The sequence below is a fragment of the Natator depressus genome, chromosome 12 (genome assembly GCF_965152275.1).
Source record: "Natator depressus isolate rNatDep1 chromosome 12, rNatDep2.hap1, whole genome shotgun sequence".
Classification (NCBI taxonomy): domain Eukaryota; kingdom Metazoa; phylum Chordata; order Testudines; family Cheloniidae; genus Natator; species Natator depressus.
The window spans coordinates 23,109,891-23,127,665 of NC_134245.1; the positions used below are offsets into that span (position 1 = coordinate 23,109,891).

Genomic DNA, 17,775 nt, shown 5'->3' on the forward strand with positions numbered 1-17,775 from the left:
CATTAAATACATGAAAGTGTAAAACTTTTGTATTCTTGCTAGAATGACGACGACTAAGGTCTTCATACTGTAAAGAATTATGCTTGTGCTCAGCTTTACATACATGAATGGTCCCATCCCATTCAGACTACTCTTGTGTTGCAAGTTAAGCACTTGCATAAATCTTTGTAGGATAAGAGCTTTAGTTAGGTCTGGTAAAATACAAAAGTAATTGCATAAAGACTTTTAAGCTGGATACAGTATTCTAAAATCTTGATTTGAAGCAATAAATTATACAACAGCATAAAGCATCTCAGTGAGTATTTATTGTTTTAAAAAGTTAAGATTCCAGAAAGAAAAATCAAGAATATCTAATTCATACAGATTTGAATCAGGGCCAATTTTTTGCCAATTTAGAAAAAAAAAATACATAGCAAGATTTATTCCAGAGAACTCTGCATTTTTTGTACAGTTAAAAAATTCAGCATGTTTCTAGCATATGCTGTATTTGAATTTGAAATGGTGGAAAGTAACACTCAGTTTAAGTATGCTTTGTTGAGAATATGCATCCTTAATAAATTCATGGGTCTGAATTTATCGAAAAATAATAAAATCACCTGTCAACTATGTGATTTATAAGATTTACTTACTGTCACTCCCATGAATGTGTATGATCAATTAAAATTATTCAGGAAATAAATGTTTCTCTCATGTTCTTTTTAGTTGCCAATGTAATGGTATACTAATTGTAATGCTAAGTAACTTCATATATTGAATAAGAAATGGACAGTGCTAAAGGGTTCTAGCACTAATATAATTTTTTGCCCTTTAATCAAGAGAAACAAATGTTTTTACATTTTAAAACAAAAAACTTCAGAGGAAAAGCTAGGTTAAATTATAGTAACTAGTTTAAAAAAGTATTACAAGTGTAATACCTGTAAGCCACGAGGCTATCTGAATCCGATAATACTCATAACTAATGAGCATGAATGCTTTAAGGAAAGTCCTAAACTATAATTCTGATTTCAGTTCAACAGTCCTGGGGGTGTGATCAACCATCAGAGAAGTTTATATTCCTGTAGTTGGTCAGCAGAAACTGAAAATGAAGTTTCTTTTTAGGTAAATGCTGTTTGCATACCTATTGGCCAAGGATTCCCACTTACTGCAATAGGAGCTGCTGGATGCACAGCATTTTTGAAATTCAGGTCATGTAATTATGTGCCAGGATAAGAACTTAGGAGCCTAACATCAGGGATCCATTTTTAAATATCTTGATTGGAAGTTTTTGTTTGAGAGATTTTCTGTTTACATCCTAAATTTCAAAATCTTCTATTTGAATTGGTGTGATTTGAAGGCTATATTAAATTGTATGGTATTGCATTATGTGTCATACAGTAATATACAGAGCTATAGAAACCATAAATTGGGCACAATTCTTTTATGAGTTACATCCATGCAACCCTTCTGAAGTCACTTGGGGACAGAACAAGGTCCAATATCTCATAATTTTTGTATAGTTGTAGGTTGTTTAATATTCATATTAGTGTAGCTCCCAAACAAAAAACAAACAGTCTCGGGTCTCCATTGCGCTAGATACTGTAGAGGTCCCCCAAAGGTGCTTATCTATTAAAGGTATACAGTAGGGTTCTCCTTCAGCTTTTGAGCCACCACCAGAGCCCCCAAAAAACAGAAAATCTTACATGGGAAATGTTGAAGATACTGATTCTACAAGCACCTGCCGTTGTGCTGAATCTGTCAGATAAACTGTGTGGAGAGGATAACTATTTGGCTAGGTAAAGTCATAAAACTGTCTGAAGGTTGTCAAGACAACCTTACATCATAGTTTGAAAGACAGCTATAGTCACTGCACCGTACATCAAAAAAGGAGGAACAGAATGGACCAGATTGCTGTTGCAGCAACAAGCAAGACCAATTATACCCTTGAGACATTCAAGTTTACCGTAGAACAGAAGCCATCACTATGGTGCTGAACTGAACTGACAAAAAGGTTGTTGTAAGGAGAATGAAAACTGGAATTCACTATCAGCTGAATGATTGTTTAGCTAGGAAAAAGACATTTTCCTTGAATTCAATATCAAAAGCCTGCCAGTTCCATTGAGATGATCTCAACCTGTGTTCTAAGTATTGCTACATTAAGTGTAAGATGATCCAGCAGACAATACTTTAAGAATGGGTAATGTATAGATTTATGGCTAGTATTCCTGTGTAAATTGAATACTACTTCACTGTCAGACAGCTTAAGTCAAAAAGATGGTGACTTGAATTTTAAAGTAATTGTATTAATTTATGCTTAAAATCAACAGGGATGCAAGACTAAAACTACTCATAATCTGCTTTTATAAACATCCCAAAACTCCACAAAAGGTCTCTTATGTATATCTGCAGACATACGCTCAGGATAGCCATTGATGTACCTCAGCAGTTACCACAAAGTTTGGCAGTTCATTTCATCCTAAAGAATTATAAGATATTTTAAGAAGTGTCTTTGCCACAGAATATTGTTGCATATTGACTTAAAATTGGATCTTATCTATTTGGTATTGATTTAGGCCAATGCTGTAATCCAGCATTGAACTCTACCATATGCAAAGTACTAATTAAAAGAAACACATAGTATCATACAGCAGTGAAATCAATTGTTTTTTTAACATGAATATCCAGTTGAGCATCCTTATCTATTGCAGTTTCATAAGAAGCTCAAGAAAATTTAGTTGCTTGTTGTACAACTGTCATTTGCTGGCAAGGATAATCCTATAAGAAGAATAAATATTTGTGATCCCAAATGGTGGCACAGAAAGATACTTCCCCAAGATGCTTAAGCCATTTTATGTGATTAACTTTTTCCTAGTTGTAACATTCATATGCCTAGGTCACTGGGTCAAACATTCATAGCAAAAGCATGAAATACTATTAACCTAATTATTGATTCTTGTGTGTGAATATTATACAAAGATAGGATAGTACCACTGAATATGATGATCTGAAACTTTCACAATACCACATTTAACACTAGAAGTGATTGACATAAGTGAAAGAGACCAACAGTAAAAATACTTGCTTTTGTTCAGGGAAGAGCAAATATTTTTCTAAATATTCTGGCATACATAACATCTCTTTGTTGCAGGTTACATGGCTGTACATTATACAGTTAACAGGCATACTACTGGTCTGTGGTCTACAGTTCTTTAATTCCATGATTCTTGGATCCCTACTTATAAGCTTTAATGTGTCAGTCTTGCTAGCAAGAACAGTTCAGGTATGTGCTCAAAACATTTTTTGTTTTGTAATAGTACACAAGCAGTATGACAAATTTAAAAGTAGTTAAGTTTTTAGAATAATCTCTCCCCTTCCTCAACACTCTTAATCTAGCTATACCAATACAAGGACAGGAGACATTTGACATAGGTTTAATCAGGCTGCAACTTTATTATTAGATGTCTCGGACTACCCGGCAAATAAAAAAGTGTACAGTGCAGGTAACCCCATGTTTATTCCAAAATTACCCATGGGGCTTTTATCAGCTCCCCCTCTTTTTCTATCCAGGTCCCTCCAGCAAATCCATTGCCAGGACCTTACCAGCCACCCTCCCTCGTAGGAGAGTTAAGGTGGGCTATAAGAATGGGGACTCCTATGATTGGTATAGCAGGGAGCCAAACCCCCCCCCCCCCAACCACCCCCTGTTCGTTCCTTTAACGAATACCTCTTTTTAAGTATTTTTCCAAGCCATTTATCCGGTCATTGTATACCTTTCCTATGGAGTACCTGCACTGGACATCTGCCACAAGGAGGCGCCAGCAATTAGTGTTAGCAATCAGGTTTACTTCCCCCCTTTTATAGGGCCAAACAAATGGACTCCAAAGCTTTACAGGGGAACCCCATCCTCCCTGAATAATTGGTGCCCCAGGATGCCCAAGCTGCCCCTTTTAAACCCTGCATTCCTAGGGGATGAGTCAGTGACCACGCTGACCCTTTTACAGCAGTTCTCCCCCCCCCCCCCCCAAGCCATAAAGCACACGTCCCTTCTTTCCACCAGCCAGCCAAATACCCCCCTGCTTAAAGGTTCAGGGCGGTCATTTTCAACAGGCTATTACTGTTGGTTAGACGATTTCCAACAGAGTAAAGGCTCAGTGATTACTCTTACTCACTGATAATTAACGGATACATCTAAAAATGTTACAATTTGGGAGGTATCAGCAATGTCACAATTCTATACTTGCTATTAACATTTACAAATATGCAGGCGGAGACCCTGATCTTGCAAAGGTATATGTGAGAACAGACCTTTACACACATGGCGTCTCATTGATTTCGGTAGGGCTCAGACAGATCCTTAACTCCAAGCCGTCAGAATCCTTTGTAGGAAGGAGCCCTAAGTCAAACCAGCTGTCTAATTACAGGATCATAGTTCTTGACCCATCCTGTGTGGCAGCATAAGACCAGAACTGTGATCTCCTAATTAGACAATGTCTGCTCCCATCCCAAACTGCCTGTGAGTGGCACCAGGAGCATTGTTAAATCTGGAGCTTTAAACTGGGAGATCGTCCAGAAGGCCATGTAGTCTAGCCGATACTCATGTTGAATTAAGAGAATGCCCTTTGCCCCATTGGCACATTGAGAATGTACTGATTTCCACAGCAACCTGGAGAACACACATGGTGGTTAATAATATGCAATAATTTTTAATCATATTTAAACAAGTAATTTGAAGCAGCTTATTTTATCTCTTGTTCCAGATATATAAAATCCTAAATCTTTTGTTTTAAAAGACTAATATACCAATCCATTTAATTTCTAGAAAAACATGAAAATGGGATGCTTGCTTAATAGACTTGGGAAACTTTCCTTCCATGTATTCCTGGTGTTATGTTTGACACTTCTAGTTAATAACTTTATTAAGGTAGGTAAATATGAAGTTTTCTACATATGTAAAGTTAGGAATTAGATAAATATACGTGGTGTAAGCAACTTTGTGTAGTAAATCATGAGATTTTGCCTAATTTAAAACAGTAGATTTTAGAAGCTGAAGAGAGTTTCAGATCTTTTGTCCAAGAATTTTTAACCTCTCTTTTCTGGAACCCTCTCATCACGAGTTGACCCCATTTCTGCAACAACTTATGCATGCACATAAATGTATAACTTTATCGGTACTTCTGTGAGAAGAATAAGGCAGATACTGCTTTATAGCACTACAAGACACTCTTGTTACTTGCGAATCTTTTCATCCATTTCTGTTAGACTCAAATCCATTTAAAAAGTTAAAGTGCAGTTCTACTCCGAAAAGTTACTATATAAAAAGACAGCTTTTTACTTTATATCTGCTGTGTGTGTACACAGAGACAAATCTATACATTTAAAAGTAGGGGGGGAAAAGCTCCTCTTATGGTCACATTATTCTCCTGCTAGCACTGTGCAGCTGAGGGAGTGTGACCTGGATTCTAGTCCTTATGTATCAACAATTTGCTTGTACAATAGATCAAAACCTAGCAGACAGTGGGATTGAAGGCAGTGGAGTTCCACAAGACACACTTATGGTTAGGGCCCTACCAAATTCACAGCCATGAAAAACGCATCATGGACCGTGAAATGTGGTCTCCCACCGTGAAGTCTGGTCTTGTGTGTGCTTTTACCTTATACAGATTTCACGGGAGAGACGAGCATTTCTCAAATTGGGGGTCCTGATCCAAAAGGGAGTTGCAGGTGGGTCTCAAGGTTATTTTAGAGGAGCTATGGTATTGCCATTCTTACTTCAGAGCTGGGTGGCCAGAGAGCAGCAGCTGTTGGCTGGGCACCCAGCTCTGAAGGTGGCGCCAGCAGCTGCGCAGAAGTAAGAGTGGCAATACTATACCATGTCATCCTTACTTCTGTGCTGCTGCTGATAGCAGCTCTGCCTGCAGAGCTGGGCTCCTATCCAGCAGACAGCGCTCTCCAGCTGCCCAGCTCTGAAGGCAGTGCCACCGCCAGCAGTAGTGCAGAAGTAACAGTAGCAGTACCACAACCCTCTACAATAATCTTGCGACCCCTCCCCACCACAACTCCTTTTTGGGTCAGGATTCCTACAATTACAACACTGTGAAATTCCAGATTTAAATAGTTGAAATCATGAAATTTACTATTTTTAAAATCCTATGACCGTGAAATTGACCAAAATGGACCGTGAATTTAGTAGGGCCTTACTTACGGTAGGGCATGATAAAAGTCAGTGATAATAAACCTACTTGAAGGCATAATTTGTCCTTTATTATTAGTGAAGATGCTTGAAAACAGAAAGAACCCAAGTTGACTTTCAGACTACAGACTGAGATCTCAAGACTCAGAGAGTTAGAAAAGTAACTGGGAACACATGATACAAAAAGTATCAAAAGACAAACATTAAACTTCACAGCACCATTTTTGCAAAGTTTAGCACAGTAGAAATGTACTTTAAGGCTACAGCTGAACAATTATGAATTGTTTCACAATTTCAGTGTCTAAATAATTTTTTTAATATATGAAGTCTTTAAGAGAAGAGAAGCTGTATTCTAATTTCTAGCAAAAAAATGTAACTTTATTTTCTTCCCCAATAGAAAATTCTTAATCTTGAGTCAGATGAACATATATTTAAATTCCTGAAAGCAAAATTTGGATTTGGAACAACAACAAGGTAGGATATCAGTTAATCTGAAATTTTCAGTGTTACTTCATTATATCAGCTCATTGTCAAAGTTATTGTCATTGATCTTCAGGTCAACATTTATTATTTGCAACCAAGATCTGCAATAAGTGCATGATATGAACAAGAGGTAGAAATCTTCACCTGTATGCACAGTTTCATGATTGCCTTATTCAATAAGGAAACTGTGAACCTTTCATGTAGCCACCAGTTATGAAATCTATAGTATGACTGTTTTTATTTTCTTTCTTTAGAGATTTCGATGCTAACCTGTACCTCTGTGAAGAAGCATTTGGTCTGCTGCCATTTAATACTTTTGCAAGACTCTCTGATACATTACTTTTGTATGCCTACCTATTTGTTCTCTTGCTTATGGCAGTAGCAGCTGCTGTTGTTGCTTTTCAGAATCTCAGGTACTGTGTTTCAGAACTAGATTTTCCTGAATTTTTCTTCAGTAGGCTAAATAATAAATCCAGGAGCTGCAGTTAACTCCTTTGCAGTGCTGTCACACTTGGCTACAGCTGAGATTCTGGGGCATAAATTTTGTCCCCCACCAAAAAAACCCAACTAAAATGGTAAATTTTGTATTGGCAATCACTGAATTTCTCATGTGAATTTGTTTTAATATTTCCATGATTTGCATTATAGTGTATTGTAAATAACTACACTAACATTTTTATTTATTTTAAAAGTTCATTTAAAGCCATAACCAACACCCCAGAGATGAAAACAGAAAACCTGACATTTCATTATGGAGGTGCTATTACTGTAATCATCATTATCTGCAAGTGAAATATTTAAACACCATTTTAAGAATGAAAAGTTAATTAGTACTAACATCAGACATTTAGTCTTTATGGCATCAAGAGGTTAAAATAATTTTAAACTGCATGCAAATGTGCAATTTTAAAATAATGTATTGCTAAGCCTAGCACAGCACTGATTTTTTGTTTGTTCGTTCAGTGGTTCAGCTAATGTCCAATCCACGGATAAAATGGAAATTTGCACAATACTACTGAAGCCTGGCGCTGCCTACAACTTAATGCACACAATTCTGTTTGGATGCCTGGCTTTAAGCACAATGAGGTATTTTAAAAAATTTTATTGTCTCTGCAAGCTGTTGAATATTAAATATCTAACACACTAGTCATAACCCCCATGCAATGCTCTGCTTTCTCCATCTTACTGCCTGCTTCCTGGTGCAATTAACCCTTCCCAGCAGGATCTTTCCCAGAATAGTCAGATCACAGAGAAGAGACACAATTTTGGGGGCAAAGTATTTCATCTCAAGCCTTTGTGACAAGCTGCCAAATTTGATCTTTTAGTCAGTTACTTCTGCTATGATGCCAATCCTCAGTGTCCTGGGAACACAAGAAAGTTGTGTTTAAAGTTCCTCTGAAGTTACTGACTAGACAAAATATTTTTCATGGTTGTACATAGGCTTGGCAAATTAAGTTTTTATTTTTGTAGGATTTCAATTGATATTCATATTGATTTGTAAGCATTTTTTCTATTGCCATCTATTTAAATTTTCAAATTTTCATGAAATTTTGTGGGGGTTAGACAATTTAATAGCAGTAGACATTGAGATTCAAAAAGTTAAAGCTTTATAACAATTAAACACGTTGTTAACATCACATGTCAAATATGCAAAGTAAGCATTCTTAAACTCTAAAAAAGTTAAAGGATCATTTTTCTTACTTCACTTATATGTAAATTTATTATCATTGATGAAAATATTTCATTGGTTTGTGAGTATTTTGTAAAATAGACTTTTACCAACATTTACTTATAAAAAATTTCAAGCCCTCTTGTACAGTAGTATAGCTCCATATGATCAATGAAAACTTGCTTGTCTTCCAGAATGAAGTACCTTTGGACATCCCATATGTGTGTATTTGCTTCTTTTGGTTTGTGCAGTACTGAAGTTTGGGGATTTGTCCTGAAATCTGTTCATCTCTACACACCACAGAGGGTTAGAGCTATATTTCTTATGACAGTATTTGAAATTCTGTATTTTCCCATAATTAGACAAATGAAGCTTCAGCTTTTTAAAGGTAGATATGAAATGCATCAAATGTTTTTAGGTCTCTCACCTACACTACATGAAAACATTTAAAAAGCACTAGTTAATACTTCTAAAATGTGTATTCAGATAAATGATTCATTTTAAATTTAAACTAGTATTTTCCTGGGGTTTTATAATTTAAGCAATGCCATTTTAATGCACTAGGTGGCAATATAGAAGAAGCTCTGAAGGCTAGTAACATCTTGACTAAATAAAAATCATAGAATTTTTTAGAATTAATCAGCAGTTTGAAGAGAGACTTACAATTTGTTTATTATACTGTACAGTAGATTTTTTTGAACTTCATAGGAGATTAAAATGCATAAATATAAAGTAACATTTTGTGGTGGTTTGAAATCCTTCTATATAGAAGGATTTCAAATGCTATTGGTCTTTAGCTCAGAACAAATAGGCCCTGATCTTGAAACATGATCTGCACAGGCCGATACTTATGGCTGTGCAGATTCCATTGCACGGTCAGTGCATCAATCATAAAGGAAATATAAATGAACATTTATATCAAAACTTTAAATTTCACTATAAAAACTAATCAATGTTTGTTTTGGGTTTTTGTCCTAGCTATGGGTCATTAGGTATTTGGTACCAATAATCACATTGCTGTACCTTTCCTATAAGGTAAGAAATGTTTTCGTCTTAATATTTTTGTATTTTTTCCCTCCTGGGTAAAAAAATTAAATTCCTGATTGTATATAAGAAGTCTGAGATCCATGTTTCAGATGTAAAAACATATCCCTGTTTTTCATACTGCCTCAGAACTGTACATTTGAAAATAAAATACTGGGTGAGAGGTTTTAGCTAATAGCATGAGATTTATGGCTGCATTTTAAGAAAATGATGTAATTGCATGTGTAAAAATATTGATTGCCTGTTTAAATTGCATATGCATTTAGTCAAATGAACAGTCACATCTGACTAATTACTTGCATCCTAAGATACTACAAGTGCATGTGCAATGGTGGTAGTTATGTGTGCAAATTATCAGTTAGGAATGAAAATCATTCCTATATTCTGAAAATGTAAGCTTATATGTGTTCTAATTTTAAGTACTTATAGGTAAGTTGCAGTTAAGATACAGATTGTTAACTGGTGTAATGATCCATTTTAGGAGAAGAAATGATTATCTTCTACTCTACTGCTGTATTTCATCTTATGCAATCTTTGAAGTAAATCTACAGAATTAAACGAGTCTAAGATTTGTGTTATCATCAACCCTGTCTCAGGAGCAAAAGATAACAAGGCTCAAGCTTTTATATGTAAATACATGAAACAATGTGTTTATGAAACACCAAGATAAAATAAAGTTCCAAAATAATGGCATATATGAAGTAGACTATTAGTCTGATCAGCCTGTCATATCACGGAGATTTAGATCATTAATTTAATGGAACACCGACAACTGGGCAGGCCATTCTTTTAATCTATATTTATAGAAACAAAAACAAAAAAATTCAGGAGCTACTTTGATGCAGAAATTATTTCTGCTATCCCCAATGGGAGACAAGAGGTTTCCCGTGAAATCATTAGCTTCAAAGAAACTCAAGGTGAAGCTCATTATCGGAGTTAAAAAAAAAAGAAAGGGAATCTTCATAATAACCAAGGAACTGAGCATAATAATCTTCATAATAAACCTAGGAATAGAGAAGATTCTGAAGCTCTGTGAAGTCTCCTTGTGAATTTTATTAATTTATTTTAAAAGCAAAAAGTAAATACAGTTCAGAGGCAAAATGGAAAGTCAAACTATTGACATAATCTAGACCACTGTGTCCCACTATCTCATGGTTCTTTTTCCATTTCGGCAGATGTGGTTTTGTTTTGGTTTTTTGCACATTTTTAGGGATACTGTTTTTTCCTTCCGGTGTGCCAGTTTAGGAAATGTAGCACCTCTCCACATCCCAGAAAATGGATGGGATGTATCCATTTCTATCCATGCTAGATTTTTCTGTAGGATGCTGTCTCAGGTAACACATCAACTATGAGGAGATTCAGTCCAACTCTTCACAAGCTGAGATCTTTGAATCCAGTATCCATTTCTGAAGTTTCATTGAAGCATATAGGGTCCAATCCAAAGTCCACTGAAGTCAACAGGAGACTCCTTTGACTTTTATGGAGTGTGGATCAGGCCCATAGATGTGTTCAAGCTACCTGAAGAGCCCGGTATCCAAATAGTGCAAGTTTAAGGCTAATTCATATAGAGTTTAAGACCTTAACTCTGCAAGGTACTGAATGTTCAATGTGAGTGAACAGATTTAGCTCCTCTCAAAATCCTCAGCATCTTTCAGGATCAGACCCTTAAGTAAGGACTTTCCAAAAAGGGGATTGAATTCTCCTCTGCTAGCTAGGACGCAATTTAAAAAACTTGGAAAATGGCAGTTCCCCAAAATTCTGACTATTACTACTCCCTCGTCAGGGCTGAAAACGTTTCAACAAATAGATTAAAATGCTGTCAGTGAACCAATCCTCAGAGTATGGCCAGAGACAGCGATTTACCTCGCTACTGAGAGAGGTCCAGAATCTTTTCTTTCCGTGACAAAGGACTGGTTTATTTATATCACCCATCCCAACCTTTGCAACAAAGCTGAAGGTGTAAGTTGATTCTGTTGTATGTCAAGACATACAATATTTGCTTTGCACCTAATAAATTATTCTTTTCACACACCACACGTTCACCGACTGCATAAACATCTTCCATATCTATTATATGTAAAAATAAAGTTTAAATGGCCATCATATCTGGTTCTTGTGAAGTAGTTGTAAGCAAACCCATTTAGCATAGCACTTTGAGATTACACTTATTAGAGGAAATATGCATTAGCCCCCTCCCCTAAACCAGCAATTTTATGGGATTATTAACCTAATCCTGACTAAGCTAATAAAAGCTTCTTTTAAGACATGTGGTTGCTACAATCCCACATACTTTGCCTGAAAGATTATTTATTCAGCTACAGCTGTGGCTGCAACACTAGCCAGCTTTTAGATTAGTTATATAGCACATCTACATTTCCATTCACATGAATTTTCTACATTAGTGTACTACAGACTACAAAAAGAAAAGGAGTACTTGTGGCAACCACAGTATGCATCCGATAAAGTGAGCTGTAGCTCACGAAAGCGTATGCTCAAATAAATTGGTTAGTCTCTAAGGTGCCACAAGTACTCCTTTTCTTTTTGCGAATACAGACTAACACGGCTGTAACTCTGAAACCTACAGACTACAACTTTCACATAAAACTGCGTACTGGAGGATTTCCATGCGTAATGTTGATTGCACTTATAGTTCCATTCCATATTTGTCCAGCATGTTATTGCTTCAGCATTGAGGTTTAAAGGTTTGGGGTTTTTTTTTTTTTAAATCAAAATTTTTTAGTCATTATCCAGGTTGTTTAATGATTTTATATGCATTCTTTACAATTTAAACATAGAAGATTATCAAATTGTGTTTGTATGAGTCAGTTATTCCTAAACAAATTGTTAGGACTTGCTAAGGCCACAAATCTGATTAAGTCCAGAATTCCCATTATGCCATGAAATCCTGACGTTGTGTTTCAAATAAATCCTATGTCTTGAGAAATTTGGTTGGTGAGGGTACAAATATCTTTATTGTAGTCCATTATGCCTACGTCTTGCCAGAGACAGGCATCTTTAACAATGTAGTCTGTAAGATTGAGGTTCCATAGAAATGAGGAAAGGACAATCTTATTTTTATAGTTATGATTTCCAGCCTAATATCCCTATGGATGATATTTAACATCCTGGTTGCTGTCATCCTTAGGCAAACAGAGACAGTATGAATAACTTTAGCAGTTCTCCTTTCCACAATGAAGCCAAAATGTAGATGTTTAAATTTATTCACCTAAATAAGTGGCCTGATGTTTGGCACCTCTAAAAATACTGACATCACTAACCAAGACCAAACAGGAACTGCAGGTGCGCTGCACTTTTATTAAACTGGCCTCTTAAATTTTAAGCCCTCAAAATTGAGCATTTTGGTTTAATCATTTTATAAGGGAAGTCTGCAAGCTCCTTAAATTTACTAGCAGACCAAAATGGGGAATAAGTTTCAAATTTGAGGGACTCTCAGAGGACACATACTGACAGCAGCCCCTCTCTTTTAAACCGAGTGTTATCCAATGTATCTTCTCCAATCTCAACTGCAGCAGAATCAGACTGGGAGAGAAGCAGTCAACACAGTAGATTTAGGGCTTTGTAAGTCATAACAAATAACATAGACCAGTAGGCACCCAGTACAGATTCCAAAGCACTCACATAATATCAGCTACAGAAATAGACTGCCACATTCACCACTAGCTTCAGTTTCCAAATATATTTAAGGTGTAATCTAATCTCTAGGTGACAAAACCATGGAATGGTCTAGTTAAGTTAAAAAGCCACCTTGATCATTCTGCTTTTATCTGGTCATCTACATCAGCTGAGGACCTCAACAGGCCCCAGATTGGCCCTCATATCATTGGTATCAGAGGGGCAGCTATACTAAAGCCTTTTAGCTTGTCTATAAGGTAGAAAAGATCAATACTTCAAACCAGCCATTTCCACTTACCTTGTAATTAAGCTCTGTTCCAATATCCAGAACTTGGTTTGTTCATTTTGTCTTCAGGTTGTTTTGTTTGTAATTCTAGTTCTGTCCAGGAATGATGGATGAGCTGTCAGAGCTGAGAGAATTCTATGATCCAGACACAGTGGAGCTGATGAACTGGATTAAGTAAGAGTATTTTTATTTTATTTAAGTTGAATGCTATTTATAGTAATCCAGTATTCTTATATATAGTGCTCTCCTGTTCCATTTGCCATAGGTCATCAGTGAACTATAGTGACCTGTGGGGATAATTAAAGGGGAGTGGGATATCTAGGGACTAGAACATCAGTGACTGTGGAAAACAGATAGTTGCAACTCTTGCCAGCCTGCTGTGCCCTGGTACAGAGTTTACCACTGTTTGGCAACAAGGTTTCTGGAAACAAGTTGTCTCAATTAGGCTCTGTGGGTGGATAAGCACAGATAATTCCCTTGGTTGAAAAGGTGAGAGAATCTTCAGTTTGGAGAAGGTGATGTTCAAAAACAACAACAACAAAAAGTATTGAAAATCAGTGAATCTCCATGTGACCTTTCATATCTCCTCAGATGCACTTCTGCTTCCTTTGGTCTTTATTTTTTTTAAGATAACATTAAACAGTGAGGGACATTCACTTGTGAAAATCAGTTTTTACAGAGTATGCATGTGCCAGTCTCTTGCCCTTACTTTAAAATAACTTAAATCTATGTTTATATTTGTAGTGGCTTGCTGGCACAGGGGCATGGTGGTTTTGGCGCAAAGAGTGGTCTGAATGCTGCACTCAGAACTCACAGCCAAATTAAACCTACACAGCTGCACTGAAGTTAGAATTTAGCCCACCACCTGCTTTGCCAGAGGTGTGAAAAATGTTTGTAGTGAATATTGAACCTACTCAGACTGGGGGCGTACCAGGGTTTACCAGAGCCCTGGTGTTTGTCGTCCCTGGAAATTGCATTTATTTGGAATTCTCACATAGCCATTTGCGATTTTATTTTTAAAGCAGAGTTGTGTTCTTGAGAAGATATTTTGGAGGTAAAACCTGAACCTGCTGCTTTTTAGCCTTTAAATATTTTGAACACCCTAGTATTGCACTGCATTATATTTTTACTTCCAAGTTTGCTGTTTAATATCCCACATTTGAATAACTGAAGTTATTAGGGTTGCCAGTTTTGGTTGGACGTATTTCTGGAGGTTTCATCACATGACTATCTTCAAGTCAAGATTAATCTTTAATTTCTGGAGTCTCCAGGACAACCCTGGAGGGTTGGCAACCGTAGAAGTTGTGTGTGTACAATGTATTGTGATGAAACTAGTCACTCAGCAGTTTAACAGCAACTAACATTTTTCACCCCTAGCAGTAATCTTATGAACCATAACGCTGTATTTTCCTACTCTGCAACCTATGAGAATCAATGTAATTATTCACAAGTAAATAGGTTACTAATTTTAGAATGGTATTCTGAAAGCAGGCTCTTGTTGTCTCTATCATTTAGTATCTTTGTAGCCACATTGACATCACCTCATGACTAATTTTTATCAGCCAGTGCCATTTAATGCCACTTGTTTATTAAGAATTGGTAAATATTTGATAGCTCAGGTCTCTTGAGTACCATATACAGAGTTTGATATAGATTTATACATAAAATATACATGTGGCTTCGGTCCCAACCACGAACTGGATTTCACTTGATGTAAATCTCACATCTTCCCTCTGCTGAAAATGCTAACATTTTCATTTTAAAATCATGACAGAGTAAATTTTTCTTTAGGATTTAATGTTTCTAGAAATAATATTGGTCACAAATAAAAGTTAGTTAGCTGTGCACTAACTACAATCAAAAACAAATTTATGGCCTGCACCTCAAGGTTGGATTGATATTTTCTTCATTTAAAATGAAGTTGTGGAATCAGAACATTATACTGTACTACCACTTGGCAGTTTTGCTATAGATAAAGGTCTGCCAGAATTTGCATTCTAAACTCTTGATGTCAAGAATTATTCATTCATTTATAGAAAATGAAGTGTGGCTGAACTCCAGTTGGTCACATATATTGTTGAATTAGGATAACTTTGTTCCATTTTGCAAACCTTTCCACGTCAAAAAGGCCTTTGGGTCTGACAGATCCAAATACAGTATAAAAGAGTGTCCAAATACACATGAGTGATAGAAGCCATTAGTCCAGTGTTTCTCAAAGTTTTGAACTGGTGACCCCTTTCACATAGCAAGCCTCTGAGTGCGACGCCCTGTTATAAATTAAAAACACTTGTTTATATAATTTAACACAATTATAAATGCTGGAGGCAAAGCAGGGTTTGGGGTGGAGACTGATAGCTTGCGACCCCCCCCCATGCAATAACTTTGTGACCCCCTGGGGGGTCCTGACCCCCAGTTTGAGAACCCCTGCATTAGTCTGTCCAGTTTAAAAAAAAGTCCAAATATATATTTCCACAGATTTACCCCTTATAAAAATATTACAATATTCTTAATTGTACTGTTTTGTATCTTTACAACAATCTTTTGCCATGTTTTGGACCATTACTGAAGAATATTGTATCTTTGGGGTTCTGATGTTATACATCCTCTGTTACACTCCTGCTTCCTTTTCACTTGTTTTTGTATGTACTGGAGCAGTAAAAAAAAAAAAAAAAAAAAAAAACCACAACAAACAGAATCTAAGAGGGAGCAACCAGTAGCCCTTAGAGCTCTGTATTCCCATATAGGAGGTATGTTAAATTCTTAGCTTTGTTGTTCATGTTGTCTTAGGGAAAGAGACCATACTCATTTGTGAGATGGGGAAGAAGAGCAGAGTGAGCGCCTCTATTCTATTTACCGCTGGTAGGTGATCTAGGAGTAATGTCTTTTGCCTTTGAGGGAGATCCTGTCTACAGTTATGGAATCTTTTTTTAACCAGACCAACCACCATGCAAAAGTTTGTCACAAACCTAAAACAGAGGCCAGGTTTGTTGAAAAGTTTACTGAGATTCAAACCTTTTTGCAAAGTTTGGCTGGATTTCAAGTGCATCTGGGCCAAGTGTTGAGTGAAATTGGCCTAATTTGTGATTGTTTTTGAGTTTCACATGATTTCCATCTGCAAAGGGTCTGGGCCGAAAAAGAAAAGAAAAATTTGTTTTTACACAAGTCAATAAAGCGAGGCAGTGGTCATATTCCATCTCCAAGTTAAGGACAGCATTTCTACCTTACAGTGCCATTACTGACCTATGCCGCAGTGCCTAGTTTCAAAGCTCAAGAGATCTCATACTGGAAGCTAGTGAATATGCCAGGCTTTAAGCAGTGATGCTAACTAGTTTTGCCCTTTTTCCTCAGACTATTGGCACCATACTTTGAGCCACAGACTCTGATGGCAGACCAATTAATGTGTTAACTGACTGTCTAAAATGGGTGCATGCCCACTTTACAGGTGCATTCAGTTGTGCGCGCGCAAAATTCAAATGCGCAAAATCAAGTCTAGGATGAAAAATGCATGTGTTATTTTCTATGTACGTATTTCTTCCCTCTTTTGTCAGTTGCAGTCTTTCCAATCCAGAGGCCAAATTGGTCTTAACAGAGTTTCCTTGAATATGTTTTATTGTCTAAGAATTTCAGCTAATCTCATAATATTTTAATGTGGTATTCTGTGAATAAATGGCATTTTCTTTTCAGGATGAATCTGTTCTAGAGTGCGGTGTTTGGGAAGCTCTTTTCAGAAAACTCTTTCTGTGTTGAATAGATTCCTTCCTTCTTCACACTCAACTGGTAAAAAGGATAACCTGAGATTTGCCAGTTTTTATAACCTTGAACTCCACAGTCAGCTTTCAGCTGTAGAGACCTCTTAATAGAAATAGTAACTCTATTTCTACTGATACAACCTATAATTGCAACGTTCGCTATTTCAGTAGGACCTCCTTAAAACAAATGTATTGGATTTTATAGCAGTTTACCAAGAACAGAAAGAATTACTACCACTTTCTGAAGTCTATGCAGGTTAATCTCAGACCTATAATTCCTATAAAACCCTTTTATTTTCAGTGAGTTATTCTAGTATTTACATAATTCTATAAATTCTTAAAAGTGTAGATAAAGCAAGGGTTCATGCATTATATTATAGTGCTCAGTTTACCCATTAGTTCAGCAGTAATTAACTTGTTGAAGCTTAGAGGTTCAAAAATAAATTAGATTATTTGTTCAAAATGCCATCAGGTCTGCTTGGAATGACATTTAAATTATATAATGTAAACCAGTTTGACCTGTAAGTCCTTGTCATTATTTAGTGACATTTCTTAGAGAATAAATTGTTTGCAGGTTGGGCAGCCTGGTACTGAGTTTGGCAGAAAGCTATAAAAACAAATTATCCTTTCATTTTATATATCATTTGTTCAGACATTTGTAAAAATTGCTTCATTTTTCTGTAATAGAGAAGTGCCATTCAGTGGTTTGAAGCATGTTAATTGCTTTAGATAGAGACCACAGCTG

The 17,775-nt window shown here is 36.4% G+C and overlaps 1 protein-coding gene across 2 annotated transcripts in view; it reads left to right on the forward strand.

Moving 5' to 3' along the window:
• DPY19L3 (dpy-19 like C-mannosyltransferase 3) overlaps positions 1-17,775 on the forward strand; it is a 63,362-nt gene that overhangs the window by 26,153 nt on the left and 19,434 nt on the right. For both annotated transcript variants that reach the window (XM_074968713.1, XM_074968712.1), the window contains exons 9-16: positions 3,125-3,256; positions 4,796-4,897; positions 6,564-6,640; positions 6,904-7,062; positions 7,613-7,735; positions 8,513-8,624; positions 9,297-9,353; positions 13,373-13,455. In XM_074968713.1, the coding sequence (XP_074824814.1) occupies positions 3,125-3,256; positions 4,796-4,897; positions 6,564-6,640; positions 6,904-7,062; positions 7,613-7,735; positions 8,513-8,624; positions 9,297-9,353; positions 13,373-13,455 (845 nt within the window). The remainder of the gene's footprint in view (positions 1-3,124; positions 3,257-4,795; positions 4,898-6,563; positions 6,641-6,903; positions 7,063-7,612; positions 7,736-8,512; positions 8,625-9,296; positions 9,354-13,372; positions 13,456-17,775) is intronic.